This window comes from Prionailurus viverrinus, chromosome B3 (genome assembly GCF_022837055.1).
Source record: "Prionailurus viverrinus isolate Anna chromosome B3, UM_Priviv_1.0, whole genome shotgun sequence".
In the NCBI taxonomy this organism is placed as follows: domain Eukaryota; kingdom Metazoa; phylum Chordata; class Mammalia; order Carnivora; family Felidae; genus Prionailurus; species Prionailurus viverrinus.
Window position 1 is genome coordinate 139909741 of NC_062566.1, and position 20208 is coordinate 139929948.

Consider the following 20208-nt stretch of genomic DNA (forward strand, 5'->3'; position numbering starts at 1 on the left):
TGGCTGAAGTCGGATGCTTAACCGACTGCGCCACCCAGGCGCCCCTTTATTATTTTTTTTAACATTTATTTATTTTCGAGAGAGTGAGAGCACATAAGCACATGCGTGCACACAGGAGGGACAGAAGATCCGAAGCAGGCTCTGTGCTGACAGCAGAGAGCCCGATGCAGGGCTTGAACTCGTGATCTGTGAAATCGTGACTTGAGTTAGAGTTGGACACTTAACCAACTGCGCCACCTAGGCATCCCTGAATTGTACACTTTAAATGTGTGAACTTTATAGTATGTATTTTATATCTCAATAAAAATGTTAAAACAAATCCGTGGCATTAGAAGTCAGAACAGCAGTTACCCTTGGGAGGCGGTGTGATTGGAATGGACCCAAGGGAGCTCTCAGGATCCTGGTAATGCTGTTTCTGATCTTGGCACAGGTTACATGGGCATGTTCACTTCATATATGTAAGTGGATCCACACAGTTCAAACCTGTGTAGTTCAAGGGTCAACTTGGTCCTGGCATTATATTACACCAAGGCAGAAACAAACAAACGACAGCAAAAATAAAGCAAGCTTCGGGCAATGGACTATTATTATTTTAGTATTAAGACTATTCCATTAGTAGATAAGGAAATCTGCACACGAAAAGCCAATGTGCAGCAAAAGACCATGACAGAAGCCAAGTCTCACAACTGGCCTGCGTTACAAGAAAGAAAAGGGTGGGCCACCAGACCACAAAGAGCCTCCCTGCATAACAGCAGGGAGAAATACCTGAGGATATTGTCTTTAGACTAGCATTTTCCAAACTGAGTTCCACAAAACATGAGTACCTCTCAAATCCTAATGGGTATTCCATAAAAGAAGGTTTCATGAGCAATGAAAGTTAGGAAATGCGGGGTTAAGTAAGGAGAACCATGTTTGACTGCAGGATTCCTTAAATACATGGGGAGTCTCCAGGGTAAGGAAGGGCAGTGGGGAGGGGAGGTGGGGTACATAACCAGGTTTATGTCCAAAGCATGCCAGTTAACAGCCCTAAGGCTGCTCAAGATCCCCAAACTGAAGATCTGTAAACTAAGTTATTAGAATTCCTTTTGTCCAAGTCTTCCTTGAACAAAAAACACTAACTGATCTAGCTCCCAGCAAGGCAGGATTTCAAAACCATTCTGCCAGTTTTTACAGTTCTTCCCACTGCCCTTCTAAGAGAAGTTGGCTAAAGAAAGAGGACAGGGGCACCTGGCTGGCTCAGTCAGTAGAGCATGTGACTCTTGACGTTAGGGTTGTGAGTTCGAGCCCCACATTGGGTGTGGAGCCTACTTTAAAAAAAAAAAAGACAGGGGACTGTCCCCAGTGGAGTCTTCAGGACAGAGGTGTCAGATTCCTCCCAACAAAAAACAGAAGCTGTAACTTGCTGGACAGCCACAGCTTAACTAATCCCCAGGGCCCCTCTGAAACAGGGACCTGCCCACGAAGTCCTGGAACCAGACAAAAAAAGTATCTCCTGAGAAGCTCCTTCAGAGCAAACTGACCCAAATACAGACCCTGTAAGCTTACCTCTACTGTGTCCAAGTTTGGAACTTTATATGAACAATTTGACAAATCTCTTGAGGAGCCTCCAAACTTTGTGGTAAAATTCAACCAGTCCGATCCTTTCATTGAGTAATACGTCCTTCTGCCTGCAGGAAGAGCCCATCCTGACCTACCTAGCCCCACTTTTACTAGTCAAGGAACAGGTGCTGCTTAAGAACACAATCTTTCTCTTAGACAGACTAGGCCATAACGCCCATAAATTTCCCTAAAAGGAAACACAGTCTATTATTGGGCAGAAAAGAATTCACATGGCAGGCCTACAATTACTCTCCTCAGAAAGGTTTGCTTGCCCTGCAGAGCAAAGGAAACAATCAACAACGAAAAGGCAATGTACAGAACGGGTTGAAGATACGTGCAAATGACATATCCAATAATGGGTTAACATCCAAAATATATAAAGGACTTATAAAATTCAATACCCAAAACACAAATAATTCAATTTAAAAATGGGCAGAAGACGGGTGCCTGGGTGGCTCAGTTGGCTAAGCATCTGACTCTTGATTTCGGCTCAGGTCATGATCTCACCATTTGTGAGTTGGAGCCCCGCATCCAGCTCTGTGCTGACAGTGTGGGGCCTGCCTGGGAATCTCTGTCTACCTCTCTTTGCCCCTCCCTGCCTTTCTCTTTCTTAAAAATAAATAAATATTTTAAAAAGTAAAAACAAAAATGGGCAGAAGACATGAACAGACACTTTGTCAAAGAAGACATACAGATGGCCAACAGACACATGAAAAGATGCTCATCATCATTCATCACCAGGGAAATATAAATCAAAGCCACAATGAGACATCACTTTACACCTGGCAGAATGGTTAAACTCAACAACACAAGAAACAACAGGTGTTGGAGATGTGGAGAAAAAGGAACCCTGCTGCACTGTTGGTGGGAAGGCAAACTGGTACAGCCACTCTAGAAAACAGTGTGCAGGTTCCTCAAAAAGTTAAAAATAGAGCTACCCTACGATCCAGCAATCACACTATTGAGTGTTCACCCAAAGAATACAAAAACACAAATTTAAAAGGAAGGGAGCCTGGGTGGCTCAGATGGCTAAGTGTCCGAGTCTTGATTTCAGCTCAGGTCATGATCTCATGGCTTTGCACTGTGTACCCTGCTTAGGATACTCTGTCTCCCTCTCTGCCTCACTTCTGATCTCTCTCTCTCTCTCTCTCAAAAATAAACATTTTAAATAAATAAATAAATAAATAAAAGGATACATGCACCCCTATGCTTACAGCAGCATGATTTACCATAGCCGAGATATGGAAGCGGCCCAAGTGTCCACGGATTGATGAATTTAGGATAAAGAAGAGGTGATATATACATGTAACAGAATATTATTCAGCCATAAGACAGAATGAAATGTTGTCATTTGCAACAATGTGGATGGAGCTAGAGAATATAACGCTAAGTGAAATAAGTCACTCAGAGATAGATAAATACCACATGATTTCACTCATAGGTGGAATTTAAGAAACAAATGAACAAAAGGAAAAGAGAGAAAGACAAACCAAGAAACAGACCCTTCTCTATAGAGAACAAATTGATGGTTATCAGAGGGGAGGTGGGTGCCGGGGAATGGGTAAAACGGAATGGGGATTAAGGAGTGCACCTGTGATGAGCACAGGTGATGTATGAAAGTGTTGAATCACCATATTGTACACCTGAAACTAATATTACACTTAACTAACCGGACTTAAAAACTTAAAGAAAAAAAAAAGAGAAAAGGTCTGCTTGTAAGGCTGGCCCTTGGCTGCCATCTGGGAACCTGGATTTCGGGAGAGTTCCCACATTCTCTAAACGATATGCCTCTAAACGATGGCTCACTGTGCCTCAACTGTTCATGAACTTGGTTTATGCTGAATCTGCTTTCCTTCTGGGAGTCTGGAATTTTGTTATGCGCTGGGAAGAGGATGCCTACATTATCAGCTCCCAGTAAAAACCCTAGGTCTCTAATGAGCTTCCTTGATAGAAAATGTTTCACATCTGTTGTCACGGCATGCTGCTGGAGGATTAAGCGAGTTCTGTGTGACTCCACCAGGAGAGGACTCTTGGAAGCTTGTGCCTTGTTTCCTCTAGACTTTGCCACATGCCCCTCTTTCCTTTGTCAATCTTGTTCTATAGCCTCCCGTTGCAGGAAATCACAGCCATGAGTAAAACTAGATCCTGAGTCCGTGAGTCCTCCTAGCAAATCACAGAACCTAAGGGTGGTTTGGGAACCCCCTGCCCCAAAGCCATGTATGCCACACTTCGGCCTAAATGAGTTAAACATCCCTGGTAGTATGACTAAATCATTGTGGATGTCAACCAAGACTTATTAGCACCAGCCATGCACTGCAGACACAAAGATCGATAAGACACAATCCCTCACCTTGTGGACTTACAGTACGCCCCCATGTCCCTAATTTTGAGGCCTTTTCTTTTATAAAAGAGAGGGAGAGAGGAAGAGCCACCCCTACATTTAGATAATATTAAAGGTCAGATTAGTAAGTACATGTGCATAGTATTGAGTACGTAGTACTTTAGATTCTGATCTCCCAGGACCCACCCGGAGGGCCTCAAAGCAAATGTCTTTCCCTCCTTCTGTATGCACCCTGTCCTCTCTTCCAGAACTCATGTTCCACTTTGCACCTTCTCCCAGGAAGGCCATAGACTCCTTAAAGGCAAGGTCCACAATCTATTCTCTTTGTGCCCTACACATACTCAACAAATGAACAGAGACAATGCCTGTTCATATGCCTCTTAATCTACTATTTCTAGAGTCCCCTGGACACACTCTGCAGGGGGAACTTCACTGACCAGCGAATCACAAAATTACTACTATTGGCTAATTGTCAACCAATCCTTTTCTATCCACCTCCATCTTTAAATGCCAGGTATCTGCAATCACGCTTAGAGAGACCCGATGTCCCTTAGGTTACCTCCTTTCCCAAGTCAGGCCATCCGTATACATGCACCAGTGAGATTAAAAAGATAAGGATAAGGTGGCCGGAAGGCTCCTTCAACTACCTTCTAAAAGTTTCACAGTCCTCAAATAAGCTGTCTTTTACAATATGTTTCTCCCACTTACATGCCAAGGAATGATGCGTAAGGTAAATTCAGCCTTACCCACAACCAGGTCCCAGAAAACGTAAAAAACAAACAAAACCAAGCTAGGTGATCATAGCTAATGTTGGTCGTGGCACTGACCATATGGCAAGCACCGCTTTTAAAAAATAAACTTTTAACTTCAGAGTAATTTTAGATTTATGGAAAAATTGTAAAGATGATAAAGAGAATTCCCATATTCTTCATGTCCGGTTTCCCTATAATTAACATCTTACATTTGGCACAATTAATAAACCCGTATTGATACATTATGATTAACTAAAGGTCATGCTTTATTCAGATTTCCTTAGCTTTTACCCCATATCCTCTTTCTGTCCAGGATCCCATCTAGGACAGCACTTTACATCAGTTGTATCTCCTTAGACCCCTGGTGGCTGTGACAGTTCCTCAGGCTCTTCTTGTCTTGTGACATCGACAGTTTTGAAGAGTACTGGTCAGGTATTTTGTAACATGACCTTCCACCGGAATTTGCTGTTTTCTTCTGATTAGACTTGGGTTATGGGTTTGGGGAAGAAGATCGAAGTGCTGTGGTCCATTTGAGCACATCAATCTAGGGCCCATGCTAGCAACACGGCCTGTCACCGGTGATGTTGACCCGGATCACCAGGCCGGGGTAGTGTCTGTCCGTTACTCCGCGGCAAAGTGACTTTCTCCCCACCCCCTCTGTACTGTACTCTTTGGGAAAAGTCACCGTGAGATCCTACACTTTGAGTGAGAAATAATGCTCCCCTTCTTGAGGGTGGAGCGCCCACATAAGTCATTTGGATTTCTTCCACATGGGAGCTTGTCTGTTGTCATTTACTTAGGTAATACTTGATATCAGTATGGACCCACAAACACTTATTTCATACTTTGGGAGAATCCAAAACTATTTATTGTGTTGCTCAAGATGCTCCAGCTTTGACCACCGGGTGCCCATCCGGCTGGTTCCTGGGTCCCTTTGACACGCCCCCATCAACAAAGGATCCGTTTGTTTTTGAGTATTTTCTTACTTTCTGGTACTACGGAATCTTGCGTGCTCCCTGTCTCAGTCCTAGGACTAGCCATTTCTCCAAGAAGCCTCGATGCCTTTTACGGAATGGTATTTATTCATGTTTATTAAACACCAAATCTGAGCACCAGGTGCCAGACACCATTTTACACGAAATCATCTCAACAATCCCACGCAATAGGGCACCCCATTAGCCCTATCTTACAAATGAGGTCAAGCAGCCTGCCCGAAGTCACATCAGTAAGCGGTAGGGCAGGGCTTTCAACCCGGGGAGTCTGACTCCAGAAGCCCTTTCCTGACCACACTGCCCCTGCTGTCTCCCATGAGCAGAACACTATCACAAGGTGCCGACGAAGTCACTCTGATGCACTTACAAGAGCACTGACCTTGGCAAGAGCTCATTTTCAGAATAACTGGCTTGGCTAACAAGGTCCATGAGAAAGGCAGAGTCTGGGAGCCCCGGTGCCAATGATATAGGGACACAATCTTGGTGTGAGGGGCAGCGAAAGCACGAACTCCAGCTGTGAGTGCCATAACCCTCACAACCACCGAGTACCGTCTGGTAACTTTCAAATTTCCGATACAGTCAGTCCATCAGGCAATCTGGTCACTCGGTATTCCCTGGTGTCACCTGCACTGAGCAGTAGCTTCGTGCCTTTTACAACGTTAGATGCTTGTTTTACAAAGTGGGAATAACTAGGGTTTTTTTTCCTTTTTTTTTTTTTTTTCTGTTTTAAGTTTGAGAGAGAAAGCGTTGCGTGCACAAGCAGGGGAGGGGCAGAGAGAGAAGGAATCCCAGGCAGGCTGCGTGTTCCACGCTGAGCCCAACTGGGGGCTTAAGCTCATGACCTGAGCTGAAATCAAGAGCTGGCCGCTCCACAGACTGAGCCACCCAGGTGCTCCAACAACTAGCTCTTAAAACCTGTTCAAGCACATCCACCAGAATGGCTAAAATTAAAAAGGCTGGAAGTGCCAAGTGCCACATGAAGATGGGGACTCAACAGATCTCTCATATGCGGATAATGGGGATGAAAAATGGTATGGCCATCTCTCTCCCTCTGTCTCTCTTCCCCGCTCGTGCTCGCTTGCTCTCTCTCAGAAAGAAAGAAAAAGCAAGCAAGCAAGCAAGCATTTGTGGGGCACCTGGGCGGCTCAGTTGGTTGAGTGTCGGACTCTTGGTTTCAGCTCAGGTCATACATAGATCGCGGTCTCATGGGTTTGAGCCCCACGTTGGGCTCTGCGCACCGACCACGCAGAGACTGCTCAGGATTCTCCCCCTCTCTGCCCCTCGTCCGCTCATGCTCTGTCTCTCTCAAAAATAAATAAACTTAAAAAAAAATGCATCTGTGTATTTACCAGCCCTCCAGAAGGGGAGGGACTTTCACACAGAAGTTCAATGAACTGACAAAGAAGGAAGATATAGAGGTGAACCTAGCCACATGTTTTAACACGTTTACGTCAAAAACTTAACAAAATGTAAAGGCAAACCGTGATCTGAGAAAATACGTGCAACAAATATGAGAATAGCTAATATATTTAATTGTAAAGACAAGTTACAAAAAAATACTAGTATCTTTCAAAGAAAATGGGCAAAAGAGCATAAGATGATTCACTTAAAAGATAAAAGTGGCTCGGGGTGCCTCGGTGGCTCAGTGGGTTAAGAGTCCAACTTCGGCTCAGGTCATGATCTCGCGGTTCTTGAGTTTGAGCCCAGAGTCGGGCCCTGTGCTGACAGCTCAGAGACTGGAGCCTGCTTCAGATTCTGTGTCTCCCTCTCTCTCTCTCTGCCCCTCCCCTTCTCTCTCTCTCAAAAATAAACATACATTTAAAAATTTTTTTAATTAAAAAAAAAAAAAGGATAAAAGTAGCCAGTAGGGAAAACTATTGACACTTAGAGGAAAACAAAAAGAGCTGCCTTTTTTTTTTTTTTTGAAAGAGAGACAGAGACAGCGAGCGAGCGAGCAGGGGAGGGGCAGAGGGAGAGAGAAAGAGAATCTCAAGCAGGCTCCACGCGCAGTGCAGAGCCCGACGCAGGGCTCGACCTCACACCCTGGGATCATGACCCGAGCCGAAATCAAGAGTCGGACGTCCAACCGACTGAACTCCCCAGGAGCCCACCCCCCCTTTTTAAATAAGAGACCGTTCCATCTGTCAAACTGGCAGAGGTCCGCAACATGTGTATTCCACACAGGGGACAAGGCTGTGGTGGGGCAGTGGCCATGTGACGGCACAACTAATGGGGAAGGGAATGCGAACAGCAAGACCACCGAGAACATCTGCTACCTTGCCCAGAGACGACGGGCTTCCTGGGGAAAGGGTGTGTGGCAGACTCTCACTTTCTGAGGAATCGTTCCGTATGTGTGAATATCCTGCAGTAAACACAAATTACTTAAGTAGGAAAAAGATATTAGAAAAGAGCCCATATCCTTTGGCTCAGCAATTCCACTTCCAGATTCTACCCCAAGGTACCAACAGAGACACAAAATTTATAGACAGAGATGTTCTTCATGGTGCCACACCAGTAAGAATGCTAAAAACTTAAATATCTAATATCAAGGAATGATCTAATAATACTTTCAGCCACAAGCTAAAATGATGCTTTGGGGTTGCCTGGGTGGCTCAGTTAGCTAAGCATTTGACTCTGGCTCAGGCGATGATCTCTCAGGTCATGAGTTCGAGCCCCGCGTCTGGCTCTGCGCTGACCCCTCAGAGCCTGGAGCCTGCTTCTGATTCTGTCTCCCTCTCTCTCTCTCTGCCCCTCCCCCGCTTATGCTCTCTCTCTCAAAAATAACCATTAAAAGAAATGATGCTTTCAACTAACATTTAATGATATAGGGAAATGTTCAGGCATAATTTAGTGTCAAGTGAAGAAAGGATGGTAACCATCGTGCAAATACACACATACATGCAAGAAAAAGAACGGATATAAATATGTCAACTATTTTAAAGCACCTGTGTCTGGGTGGGATCAGTGATGACTTTAATTCTCCTCATTATTCTTTTCTATATTTTTCAATGTTCACAGTGAATATATATTTAAGTGTGTACGGGCATGGGCATTCTCGAGAACTTTCAGAAATCAGGGAACTCGGCTAACCGCCAAAAGAAACACGAGCTCAAAACGAACTGTCTTGAGACTACAGTAGCAGTTTAAAGGGAGACAGACGGGAAGCTTCCGGGAGGGAGGAAGAAAACCAGTGACTTTAAAGTCAGGCTGAGGTATTCGATTTGAGAAGGGAAGGGAAGTTTTACACGATAAACTCCAGTTTGTATTTCATCACGGACAGGTTAAATAGACTTACTTAAAACAGAACAGAACAGAACAAAACCAGTCAACTGTTTGCTTGAAAGTGGCTTAAGTACAAACTCGGAACGTGTGCCAACATCCCAAGCCGGCTCCAGCCCATCACGATGAGCAGGTGATAAGCAGAATCCAGGCTCCGGAGATGGCCATGGGGGATAAAAGGTCACTTATTTCCCCCACGACCCCTTCAATAGAAAGGCTGGGTGTAAATCAAGAATGAAACGCAGAGGAGAGAAAAAAGAGAACCACCTTTATGGAAAAAAATAAATAAATAAAGAAAACCTAGGAAACGTATCTTCCTATTCTCTCCAGCAGGATCTGGCGTATTTTCACAGGCCTTTAATTTAGATGAGGGACATTAAGAATACACAAAGCCCAACACCGGGCTGTGCTAGGAAAAAAAACAAAAAAAAAACCAAAAAATCCTGCCCCACATTAAGGGGAATAGACAAAATAAACAGTCACCAAAAAACCCCCAAAACCACCCGGCCTCAAGGACAAAGAGGAATTACCTGATATAGCTGCCTGAAAGGGCAGAAAGAGGAAGGTAGATGAGGCTGTTGGCATTAATTAAGATTCTATTCATTTTTATTAAACCAAGTCTTGTTTGTTTAAGTGGAATTTAAGCCTATTTAACGCATGAAAGTGGAGGTCAAATTCACTTTTTGTGAAAAGGGACACTCATCATGCTCAAATCCAAACATTTGTATTTTAAGCACTGCTTCTAAAGATCTTAATCAAGGCAGGTGATAGGCATCAGCTACGGGGCTTCGCCAGTGGAGGGATGAAAAGAATTGGGGAAGGTTAATTACGGAGCACAACTCTCAACTAGAGTTGGAAGGAAGGGGGTTCGGCTTCTAATTTCCACTCTCTTTGAGAGATTAAGTAACTCAAGCCAAATTACTAAAACAAGGTCAGGAATCAAGGAAGAGGGCTGTACCCAATTAATTACTTGGTGTAGTAAAGAAAACTGTGACCTGAATTACCGAACATCACGAAAACACAAAAGGACATAAAATTATTCATAAACCCATAAAAATTTTTCACTCAAATTGCAGCCTTTAACCCAGTAAGTCGACTGCTAGGAATGTATGCCACTGGTAAACATGAAGAATTACAAAAAAAAAACAAAAAACAATGTTCAAACATCGTCATTGAAGAATCATCCTAGAAAGCTACACTGAAACATATTTACTACAATCCCATATAGTGTGAGGCATCTGTTTAAGAGACACACACATATTCACACATACATATACAGATACATACATCTATGTATTTACACCTATGTATCTGTATATGTACACACACACACACACACACACACAATATGCAAAGATTTATGGAAGTACATCTGGGGAAATGTTAACCAGGACTGACTCTGTCAAGCAGAGGAGGGTCCCAAGACTAACTTCAAACCTTTCACTGTTTCGGTGTATCACAAAGCCAGTATTACTTTTACTTAATTTTGTTTTAATTTAAAGAGAAAAAATAAATAAAAAGTTGCTAGTTGATGCATCTATTTTAACGTTTATTTATTTTTGAGACAGAGAGAGACAGAGCATGAACGGGGGAGGGTCACAGAGAGAGGGAGACACAGAATCTGAAACAGGCTCCAGGCTCCGAGCTGTCAGCACAGAGCCCGACGCGGGGCTCGAACCCACGGACCGTGAGATCATGACCTGAGCCAAAAGTCGGACGCCTAACCGACCGAGCCACCCAGGCGCCCCTAGTTGATGCATCTATTTAGAGAGGCGCACTAGGAAGGGAGAGTGACACAAGAGTATTTGAGGTTTCCTGCGACTTTGGTTCTATAAAAATACATTTATGAGGGACACGAAGCCGAAGCGTCTGCAATAACAACAGATAATTTTAAAAATTCTCTGTGATATAGTAGGAAAATGGTGACTGCCTTCAGAACACATAGGGTTTTTTCTCCTTTTATAGGTATGTTTTGAATAATCCATTGAAACGTTCAGACAGTAAAAAAAATGGGCACTTGCACTACGTTAGATAACAGTAAATTCCTTCCAAGCAAGGATCTGTCATTCTTTCCTCTTCTACACCCCTGCTTTCATCCACCGGGAGAGCAAATAAGAACTCACTTACAATTATCACTTACCAGACACTACGCTGTGAGCTTCACACAGCCCATCTCATTTAATCTTTGAAATGACCCTATAAAATAGGTATTCTTATGCTAAACAGGCACAAACAGGTTTATACTAACCAGGCTAGACGGAGTGTGGAGGAGCGCCTGGTTGGCTCAGTGGGTGGAGTGCACGACTCTTGATCTCCGGGTCGTGAACTCAAGCCCCACGCGGGGTGTAGAGATTACTTAAAATGCAAGTCTTCGGGGCTCCTGGGTGGCGCAGTCGGTTGAGCGTCCGACTTCAGCCAGGTCACGATCTCACGGTCCGTGAGTTCGAGCCCCGCGTCGGGCTCTGGGCTGATGGCTCAGAGCCTGGAGCCTGTTTCCGATTCTGTGTCTCCCTCTCTCTCTGCCCCTCCCCCGTTCATGCTCTGTCTCTCTCTGTCCCAAAAATAAATAAACGTTGAAAAAAAAAATTAAAAAAAAAAATGCAAGTCTTCTACATCAATCTATCCATCTAAGTGTGGAGGATTTTATTTTCCAAAGGTGGGAGCTTCTAGATAGCGCATGCCACAAGCTCGTCTTAGTACGTACCTATGCCACTCCTCCATCAAGAGGTGCGATCTGCGTTCTCTACGCTCAACTCTAGGGGATGCGGAGGGGACGCTATGACATTCCCGAGGCTAGGTCAGAGAAGGTCATGCTGCTCCCACCTCGCGCCCTTGGGACGCTGATCCTCAGAACCCAAGTGCCACCCCGCGAGGAAGGTCAAGGCACGTGGAGGCGGTAGCGTTCCGGCTGACAGGCCACGGGAAGGTCCCAGGGGACAGCCAGCGTCAGCCGCCAGACACGAGAGTGGCAAACTTCGGAGAGGACTCCAGCCCCAGCCACAATCCAGCTGCGGCTGCAGGAGAGGACCCAAGTGAGGCCCGCCTAGCTGAGCCCAGGCCACCCACAGGACCACGAGAGATGAGTTTGTTGGTATCGCCAGCCACCGAGTTGGGGTGATTTGTCAGGAAGCAACAAATAACCAGAATAATGAAGAAAGAAAGGTCAGTAACCTGCGGGAGACCGCCATGTCTGCCTGGCTCTTAAGCCCATGCTCATAACAACTTTCCTGTGTTACTCCCTGCTCCCTACAACTGCACATGATGCAAAACAATAAGAAGGCCACTTTCCCAGAATGCTCAATAATACATCCCTAAACACGTGGGCCTTGCCTAGAAAACAAGGTAGAAAATACACGTAGAAAGCCATAAAATGAAGACCAACATGATGACCTAGCGTTCCTGGCCCCACTCTGACCCCAGGCTAGGAGTCCAATTTCACCATTACTCACTTTTCCTATTCATTCTACTTCCATGACTCTGTCTCTGTGACTTCCTGTTCTGGAATCTTTTTTCTCCATCGTTACATATTTGTCAAGCATTGAATTGATCAGGATGTACACCCACGTGACAACAGGTTTCACCAGTACTCAGACTGGATTTTAAAGTAGAAGAATAAAGATGTAACACTAAACCAACTAATTGAACACTACCAACATGGCCATTTAAAAGAACGTATTGGGGCGCCTGGGTGGCGCAGTCGGTTAAGCGTCCGACTTCAGCCAGGTCACGATCTCGCGGTCCGTGGGTTCGAGCCCCGTGTCGGGCTCTGGGCTGATGGCTCAGAGCCTGGAGCCTGTTTCCGATTCTGTGTCTCCCTCTCTCTCTGCCCCTCCCCCGTTCATGCTCTGTCTCTCTCTGTCCCAAAAATAAATAAAAAAACGTTGAAAAAAAAATTTAAAAAAAATAAAAGAACGTATCAAATAATACCCACTACACTAAAAAAAAAAAAAAAAGACAAAAAACAAACACCCAAAGGTTTTTTTTTTTTTATTAAATTTTTTTTTTTCAACGTTTATTTATTTTTGGGACAGAGAGAGACAGAGCATGAACGGGGGAGGGGCAGAGAGAGAGGGAGACACAGAATCGGAAACAGGCTCCAGGCTCTGAGCCATCAGCCCAGAGCCCGACGCGGGGCTCGAACTCACGGACCGTGAGATCGTGACCTGGCTGAAGTCGGACGCTTAACCGACTGCGCCACCCAGGCGCCCCAAACACCCAAAGGTTTAAAGGACATTTAAAAAATGCAAGTATTTACATACATAAAATGTTTATATGAGGGGCACCTGCGTGGCTCAGTCAGTTAAGCATCCAACTCCTGATTTCAGCCCAGGTCATGATCTCACAGTTTGTGAGTTCAAGTCCTGTGTCAGGCTCTGCACTGATGGTGCGAAGCTTGCTTGGGATTCTCTCCTTCCTTCTCTTTCTCTGCCGGTGCTCGCTCTCTCTCTCTCTCTCAAAAATAAATAAACTTTAAAAACTAAATAAATAAAATGTTTTATGTATAATATGTGTTATTTATTGTTAGAGTATACAATATATAAGGCCAGCATTAACGTTAAAAAGGGGGGATAGGGGCACCTGGCTGGCTCAGTCAGTAGGGCCTGTGACTCAGGGTTGTAAGTTCTCAGGGTTGTGAGTTCAAGCCCCACGTTGGGTATAGAGATTACTTAAAACTAAAATCTTAGAGCACCTGGGTGTCTCAGTTGGTTACGTGTGTGACCCCGGCTCAGGTCATGATCTCACAGTTTGCTTCGTGAGTTTGAGCCCCGCATCAGGCTCTCTGCTGTCAGCACAGAGCCCGCTTTGGATCATCTGTCCCCCTTGCCCACTTGTGTGCGTGCTCTCTCTCTCTCTCAAAATAAATAACTTTGAAAAGAATAAATTCTTATTAAAAATAAGCAAAAGGGGGGGATGGACACATTTACATATGCTGATACAGATTACATTACATATACAGGTACACATTTATATAAACAGACATAGAGAGACTTAAGTGAAACTGTAAGAGTGGTAACCTCTAGCACCGGGGCAGGAAAGGTCTAAGAGGCCAAAGTGAATAAATGGAATGATCAAATGATCAAACCTAACTTCAACAAAACTGGAGACACACTGACAGAGACACAACCTCACCTCTGACGTATTTTTGACCAAAATATTTAAGCTAAAGCTAATCATGAGGAAACAATCAGATAAATCCAAATTGAAGGACATTCTGCAAACTCCATGGCCTGAATTCTTAAAAAAATCTCATGAAAGACACAGAAGGCAGAACAGTGTGCCAGTTTAAAGGAGGCCAAAGAGATATGACAACAAAATGCGATTTGTGCTTTTTGATTAGATGCCAGAAAAAATAAAACACCTATAATGGATGTTATTGGGATAACTGGGAAAATTTGAAATATAGGCTGCATATTGGATAAGAGTACTATATATACCAAGATGCTGTTTGTACTGTGATTATGTAAAATGTCACTGTTCTTAGTAGATACCCGCTGAATTATTAGTGGTGAAAAGGACTGATGTGCACTAACTCAAAATGCTCAGCGAAATAAACACTGTACATAATTTAGAGTGTGCAAGTAAGCAGGCACACAAAAGGCAAAATGGTGCATTTAGGTGATAGATTTATAAACAGTCAATGAATTATTCTTGCAACTTTCATACAGATTCAAAATTCTGACAGTAAATAGTTGGGAAGGAAAAAAGGAAACAAATATGTGTATATGAGTCCACACTATAAAATGTAAATAAAGCCTTTTGTAGGCCTTGTGTTCTAACTACAGCTTTAGGTGCATTAATGAAAAAGAAAAACCTGTGAACAATAGCCCCAAAGAAAATAAGAATGTCTTGTAAAGTATGAATGGGGTAAATTATTTTAAATATCTTTGTTTCACAATTTATGCCATAATCAATTACCAATGGACACTTAGGGTACAATGCAAATTTCACATTGCAAGTATACGTAATTAAATCTTTTCACGGCAAAGGAGGTCCGAATTTTTCCATACCTCTAGCAGAAATACAGATCTGTACAGTAATGTGTAAAAAAAAAAAAAAAAAAAAAAAAGCCCATCCAAGTTGGTTGCAGTTCAGTTACTCATAATCCACAAATCCAAGCATAGGTAAAATTTTCACCGTTACATTTTCTAGGACGACCACTTCATTTTCCAACTTCCAGTAACACTTTCCCCAAAAGGTTGTTTCAAAATCCCTATAAAAATAGTTCCAGTAAAAACACTACTGTTTGACCCAAAAAATAAAATAGCCCATCTTTCCTCTCATTTTCCCCTAAACCGATGTCATTAAAGGGCAGAAAGCCACACAGTAACCGCTCACTACCTTACTGCCGAATGTTCAAGAATCCCAGTTTCAGTCCAGCGTGCAACAACAACAAAACCTTCAAAACTTGTTACATAACCTCCACACCAAAATATGCCTGGGAGGGCTGGTGGGGGGGGGGGGGGGATCGCTCTGAGACCCCACCGCCCCCAAGCCCGCCTCGAACCCCCGGGGGCGCCGGCTTCTGACAGCCCAGGGAGGTTCGGGGTCCCCACACGCTGCGCCTTCCCGGCCTGCCGAGTGGACCCACCATCCTGGTGACCAGACCCTGCCCCTTCGTGCCCTCCCAAGCCCCCGACCCCCGCCGTTCGCCCTCGCGTCCCCGCCCCTCCCCGGCCCCTCTCACTCTTCATCCTGGATGCGGAAGCCGACGACAAGCCCTTGCCGACACTGGGCGGAGAAGAAAGGGGCAGAAAGGGAGGCCCCCTGGCTTCCACTCCTCTGGGGCAGGGTCCCGAACCAGGACCTCCGCGCTGGCTCCTCGACAGAGAGCGTTAGGATCCGGCCGCCATGTTGTATCGCTGTCACCCTAGCAACCATCAGGCCCCGGACGCCCCGAGGCCGCCTCCCGCGCGTGCGCAAAACACCACGTCCGCATGGGTCGGTCCAAAGTGTACGCGTGCGCAGTGCGGCCCGCCTCCTTAGTCTGGTTGCTAAGCAACCTCCCTCGCCGCTTTTGGTAAGCAATTCTCCGCCTCTGAGTGTAGGCGACCTTCCGGGATCGCTATTCCCAGCCTGCCTGAGAATTTAGCCATGTGATACCTATTGCTGGAACTGGGCTGGGGACGCGCTAAATAACTGTCAGTTGATACCTGTTCCTTGCCGTCTCATCCTGCGCTTGATCATCTGCTATCTAGTCTGGAACACAGAGGTTCATTTGTAAGTTTTTCTTTTTATTCAGCAAGCGTTTATTGAGCCCAGGGTACTGTTGCAAGCTTTGGGACTATAAAGGAGGGCAGTGTGGACAGGGTCCCTGACTTCCTGACACTTATATTGCAGTGTAAAGTTGAAGGAATGAATATGTGAATAAACTCTGTGCAAATAGGGTGACTTGATAACCGAAAGGTGACTAGCCCTCCGGAAACTCACAGTGCGCTAAAAATAACAACTGTGTGTACCGGTGTAGCGCTTTATGAAGCTCATTGTCATGTATTTGCTTTTTTCATCCCCACAATTACTCCCTTAGGTCAGGTATTCCTATTTTTTCCAATTACTTTTTGAAATTGAAGAAGTAAAACGTGTCCTTTGGGGGGGAGGGAACCAAAATACAGAAATATATCAAGTAAAATTTGAAATAATCCCTTCCAAGCATTTACATCCTTCTCACTCCCCATCCTCCCCAGAATTAACCACTGGCAACAGTTGAGTGGCATCTTTTGGGAATTTCTGTGCATGAATTTGGACAGACTTTCCCCACAATTGAAAATCATGGGTATCCTTCTATAATTTGCTTTTATTTCCCCCACTTAATAAACCGTAGTCATCTTTTAATATTAGGACATGGAGAGCTCCCCTGTGCTTTTTTAACTGATGCACAATATTCCACAGTATGGATATACTCTCATTTTTTAACCATTTCCCTATTTATGTTTCTTATTTTTACTATTACGAACAATACTTCAGAAAATACCCTTGTGTGTATCTTTGAGCACACATATGCCTGTTTCTGTTGGAGTTGATAGGTCATAAGGCATCGATAATTTAATTGTGGACTGATGTGAAATAATTCTCCAAAAATACTGTGCCAACACAGAAAGATCTATACCTGAATTCCCTCCCCCGCCCCCCACACTTGCATGGACACAGGATGTCTACAAAGATTAAGAAGCCATTCATCTCTTCCCCTTTGCTACCATCGCTGGAACTGCAGCAGGCGAGCTTTGGCCTGCCGACTGCAACCAAAATGAAGTTCAATCCGTTCGTGACTTCTGACCGGAGCAAGAACCATACCCGGCATTTCAGCGCACCTTCCCACATTCGCAGGAAATTTATGTCTTCCCCTCTTTCCAAAGAACTGAGACAGAAGTACTACGTTGGATCCATGCCCATCCGGAAGGATGATGAAGTACAGGTTGGGTGAGGACACGACAAAGGTCGGCAAATTGGCAAAGTCGTCCAGGCTTACAGGAAGAAATTCACGTCATCTACACTGAACTAGTACAGCGAGAGAAGGCAAATGGCACGACTGTCCACGTGGGCATCCACCCAGCGAGGTGGTCATCACTAGACTGAAACTGGACAAAGACCCAAAAATACCCTTGAATGCAAAGCCACGTCTCACCAAGTTGGAAAGGAAAGGGGCAGATATAAGGAAGAAACAATGAAAAAGACACAGGAACAAAGTAATCTTATATACGACATTTAATAAAAACTGTTATGGGGGCGCCTGGGTGGCTCAGTCGGTTAAGCCTCCGACTTTGGCTGAGGTCATGATCTCACAGTTTGTGCGTTCAAGCCCTGCATCGGGCTCTGTGCTGACAGCTCAGAGCCTGGAGCCTGCTTCGGATTCTGTGTCCCCCTCTCTCTCTGCCCCTCCCCAACTTGTGCTCTCTCTCTGTCTCTCAAGAATAAATAAACATTAAAAAAAAAAAAAACCCACAAACTGTTACAATGGAAAAAAAAAAAAAGAAGCCACTCAGGAAAAGATCAATACATAACAATGTGCAATTTTTAACTTCTTTATGGTTCCCAATCCTTTTCTGCTGTCCTCCCCTGAGGACATAATCTCTTCTCCATTGGCTGGCAGCTTTCTCCTCTCTAAGCCACTGCACGTGAGCCCCGAATGCTTCCACTGTTGGCCTAGGCCACTTTCACCTGCCCCCTGCCCTCTGGATCCCACCTCAGCAGGGGGCAAACCACCTGCCCGGGTGCACTCTACCCTCAATATTCTCTTCCTCCCCGCCCCGCAAGACACCTCAGTTTCCTGCACACCCCTGCTCCTTTTTCTACCCACCTTACCTTTCGCCGGTTCCAGCCTCCTTCCAGCCCTAGGCTGACCAAGTCTCTACAGGTGCCTGTCATTTGTAAGATAAATCCACATTTCTCACCCCATACACAATCTCCCCCCACCTGAAATCTTCAGGCCCACACCTTTGCCCATCCTATCTTCCTTTCACGTCTTTGGGCCTGAAATCATTTTGGTTTAGAAAGTTATTTCTTCTTCCTCAAATAACGTTTTAAATATACTTGACATATATTTAATTAACAAAATTATAATTTACATTAATATATTATTATTAGCCCCATCTTTCAAACACTGCTGCAGTGATCAACCCTGTAAATACATAATTTCCTATATGTCCATGTGTACCCAGAGGAGAAAGTCCTAAAGTGGAGCTTTGGGGTCAAGGGCATCTACTCTGAAATCTTTAACTTCTTATTTTTTTTTTTAATTTTTTTTTAACGTTTATTTATTTTTGAGACAGAGAGAGACAGAGCATGAACGGGGGAGGGTCAGAGAGAGAGGGAGACACAGAATCAGAAGCAGGCTCCAGGCTCTGAGCCATCAGCCCAGAGCCCGACGCGGGGCTCGAACTCACGGACCGTGAGATCGTGACCTGAGCTGAAGTCGGAAGCTTAACCGACTGAGCCACCCAGGCGCCCCTTTAACTTCTTTTTAAAAAGCTGAGTCAAGTTCACATGACATAGAATTAACCGCTTTAAGGTGCGACATTTAGTACACTCACGGTGTTGTGCAACCATCACCTCTATCTAGTTCGGAAATAGCCTCATCACCCCAGAAGGAAGCCCTGCTCCCGTTAAGCAGCCACATGATGCTAAGTGAAAGAAGCCACACACTAAAAGCCACGTGTGTATTGTATGATTCCATTTATCGGAAACGTCCAGAATAGGCAAAGCCCGTAGAGACAGAAAGTAGATTAGTGGTTGCCCAAGGGCTGGGGGAGGGAGAGGGGAAGGACTGCTCATGGAGACAGGGTTTCTTTCTGTGGTGATGACAATGTTCTGGAGTTCGACTGTGGTGATGGTTGCACAATGTTGTAATAATTACTGAATTGTACATATTAAATGGTTAAGAATGATAGGTGGGGGCACCTGGGTGCTTTAGTCAGTTGAGCATTGGACTCTTGATCTCAGGTCAGCTCGTGATCTCACGGTTTGTGGGGCTGAGCCTCACCTTGGGCTCTGTGCTGATGTCGAGGGGATTCTCGATTCTGCTTGGGATTCTCTGTGTCTGCCCCTCCCCTGCTCATGCTCTCTCTGTCTCTCTCAAATAAATACACTTTAAAAAAAAGAATGGTATGTGAATTTTATCTCAAAATAAATTGAAAAAACCACGAAGGGTGCTTTTTGCTGGTGCTGCTGTTAATGGTGCTATCTTTGTTAGCTCTGAAAACCCACATCTAATTCCTGTAGGCACTGGGATTTGATCTCTCCCTGTCTCCTTGTGGCCTTTCCCTTTATCTTGGGACTTTGTCACATTTATCTTTCTGTCTCTTTCATACGCTTCTTTTTTTTTCTTTTTAATGTTTATTTTTTTCAGAGAGAGAAGGTGCAAGCAGGGGAGGGGCAGAGAGAGGGAGGCACAGAATCCGAAGTGGGCTCCAGGCTTTGAGCTGTCAGCACAGAACCCGACGAAAGGCTTGAACCCACAGCCTGGGGGATCATGACCTGAGCCAAAGGCAGACACTTAACCAGCTGAGCCACCCAGGCGCCCCTCTTTTCGTATGCTTCTTCTGCCCCTTAGGTTCTAAGCTCCTTGGGCCGCCCACCTTTTATCTTCCCCGCAAAGGATGATACCAGATATTCACTGAGTTCCTGTTAAATAGATGAACAGGTGAATGCATTTTGGCAGGTGAGCCCCAGCCCTATTGTTTCTGATTGCCATGGCCGCGGGATCTTCTGCTCATTTTCATCATGGACAAGTGGCTCTGGGTAGTGACACTGT

General features: G+C 44.8%; 1 protein-coding gene and 1 pseudogene across 1 annotated transcript in view; one reads left to right on the forward strand and one right to left on the reverse strand.

The window, feature by feature from the left end:
- Positions 1-15820, reverse strand: part of MOK (MOK protein kinase) — a 60697-nt gene extending 44877 nt beyond the window's left edge. The window contains exon 1 of the mRNA XM_047864180.1: positions 15649-15820. Coding sequence (XP_047720136.1) covers positions 15649-15655 — 7 coding nt within the window. The 5' untranslated portion in view covers positions 15656-15820. The remainder of the gene's footprint in view (positions 1-15648) is intronic.
- A 170-nt stretch (positions 15821-15990) lies between these two features.
- Positions 15991-17678, forward strand: LOC125168806 (60S ribosomal protein L26-like; annotated as a pseudogene).
- The last annotated feature ends 2530 nt before the right edge of the window (positions 17679-20208 follow it).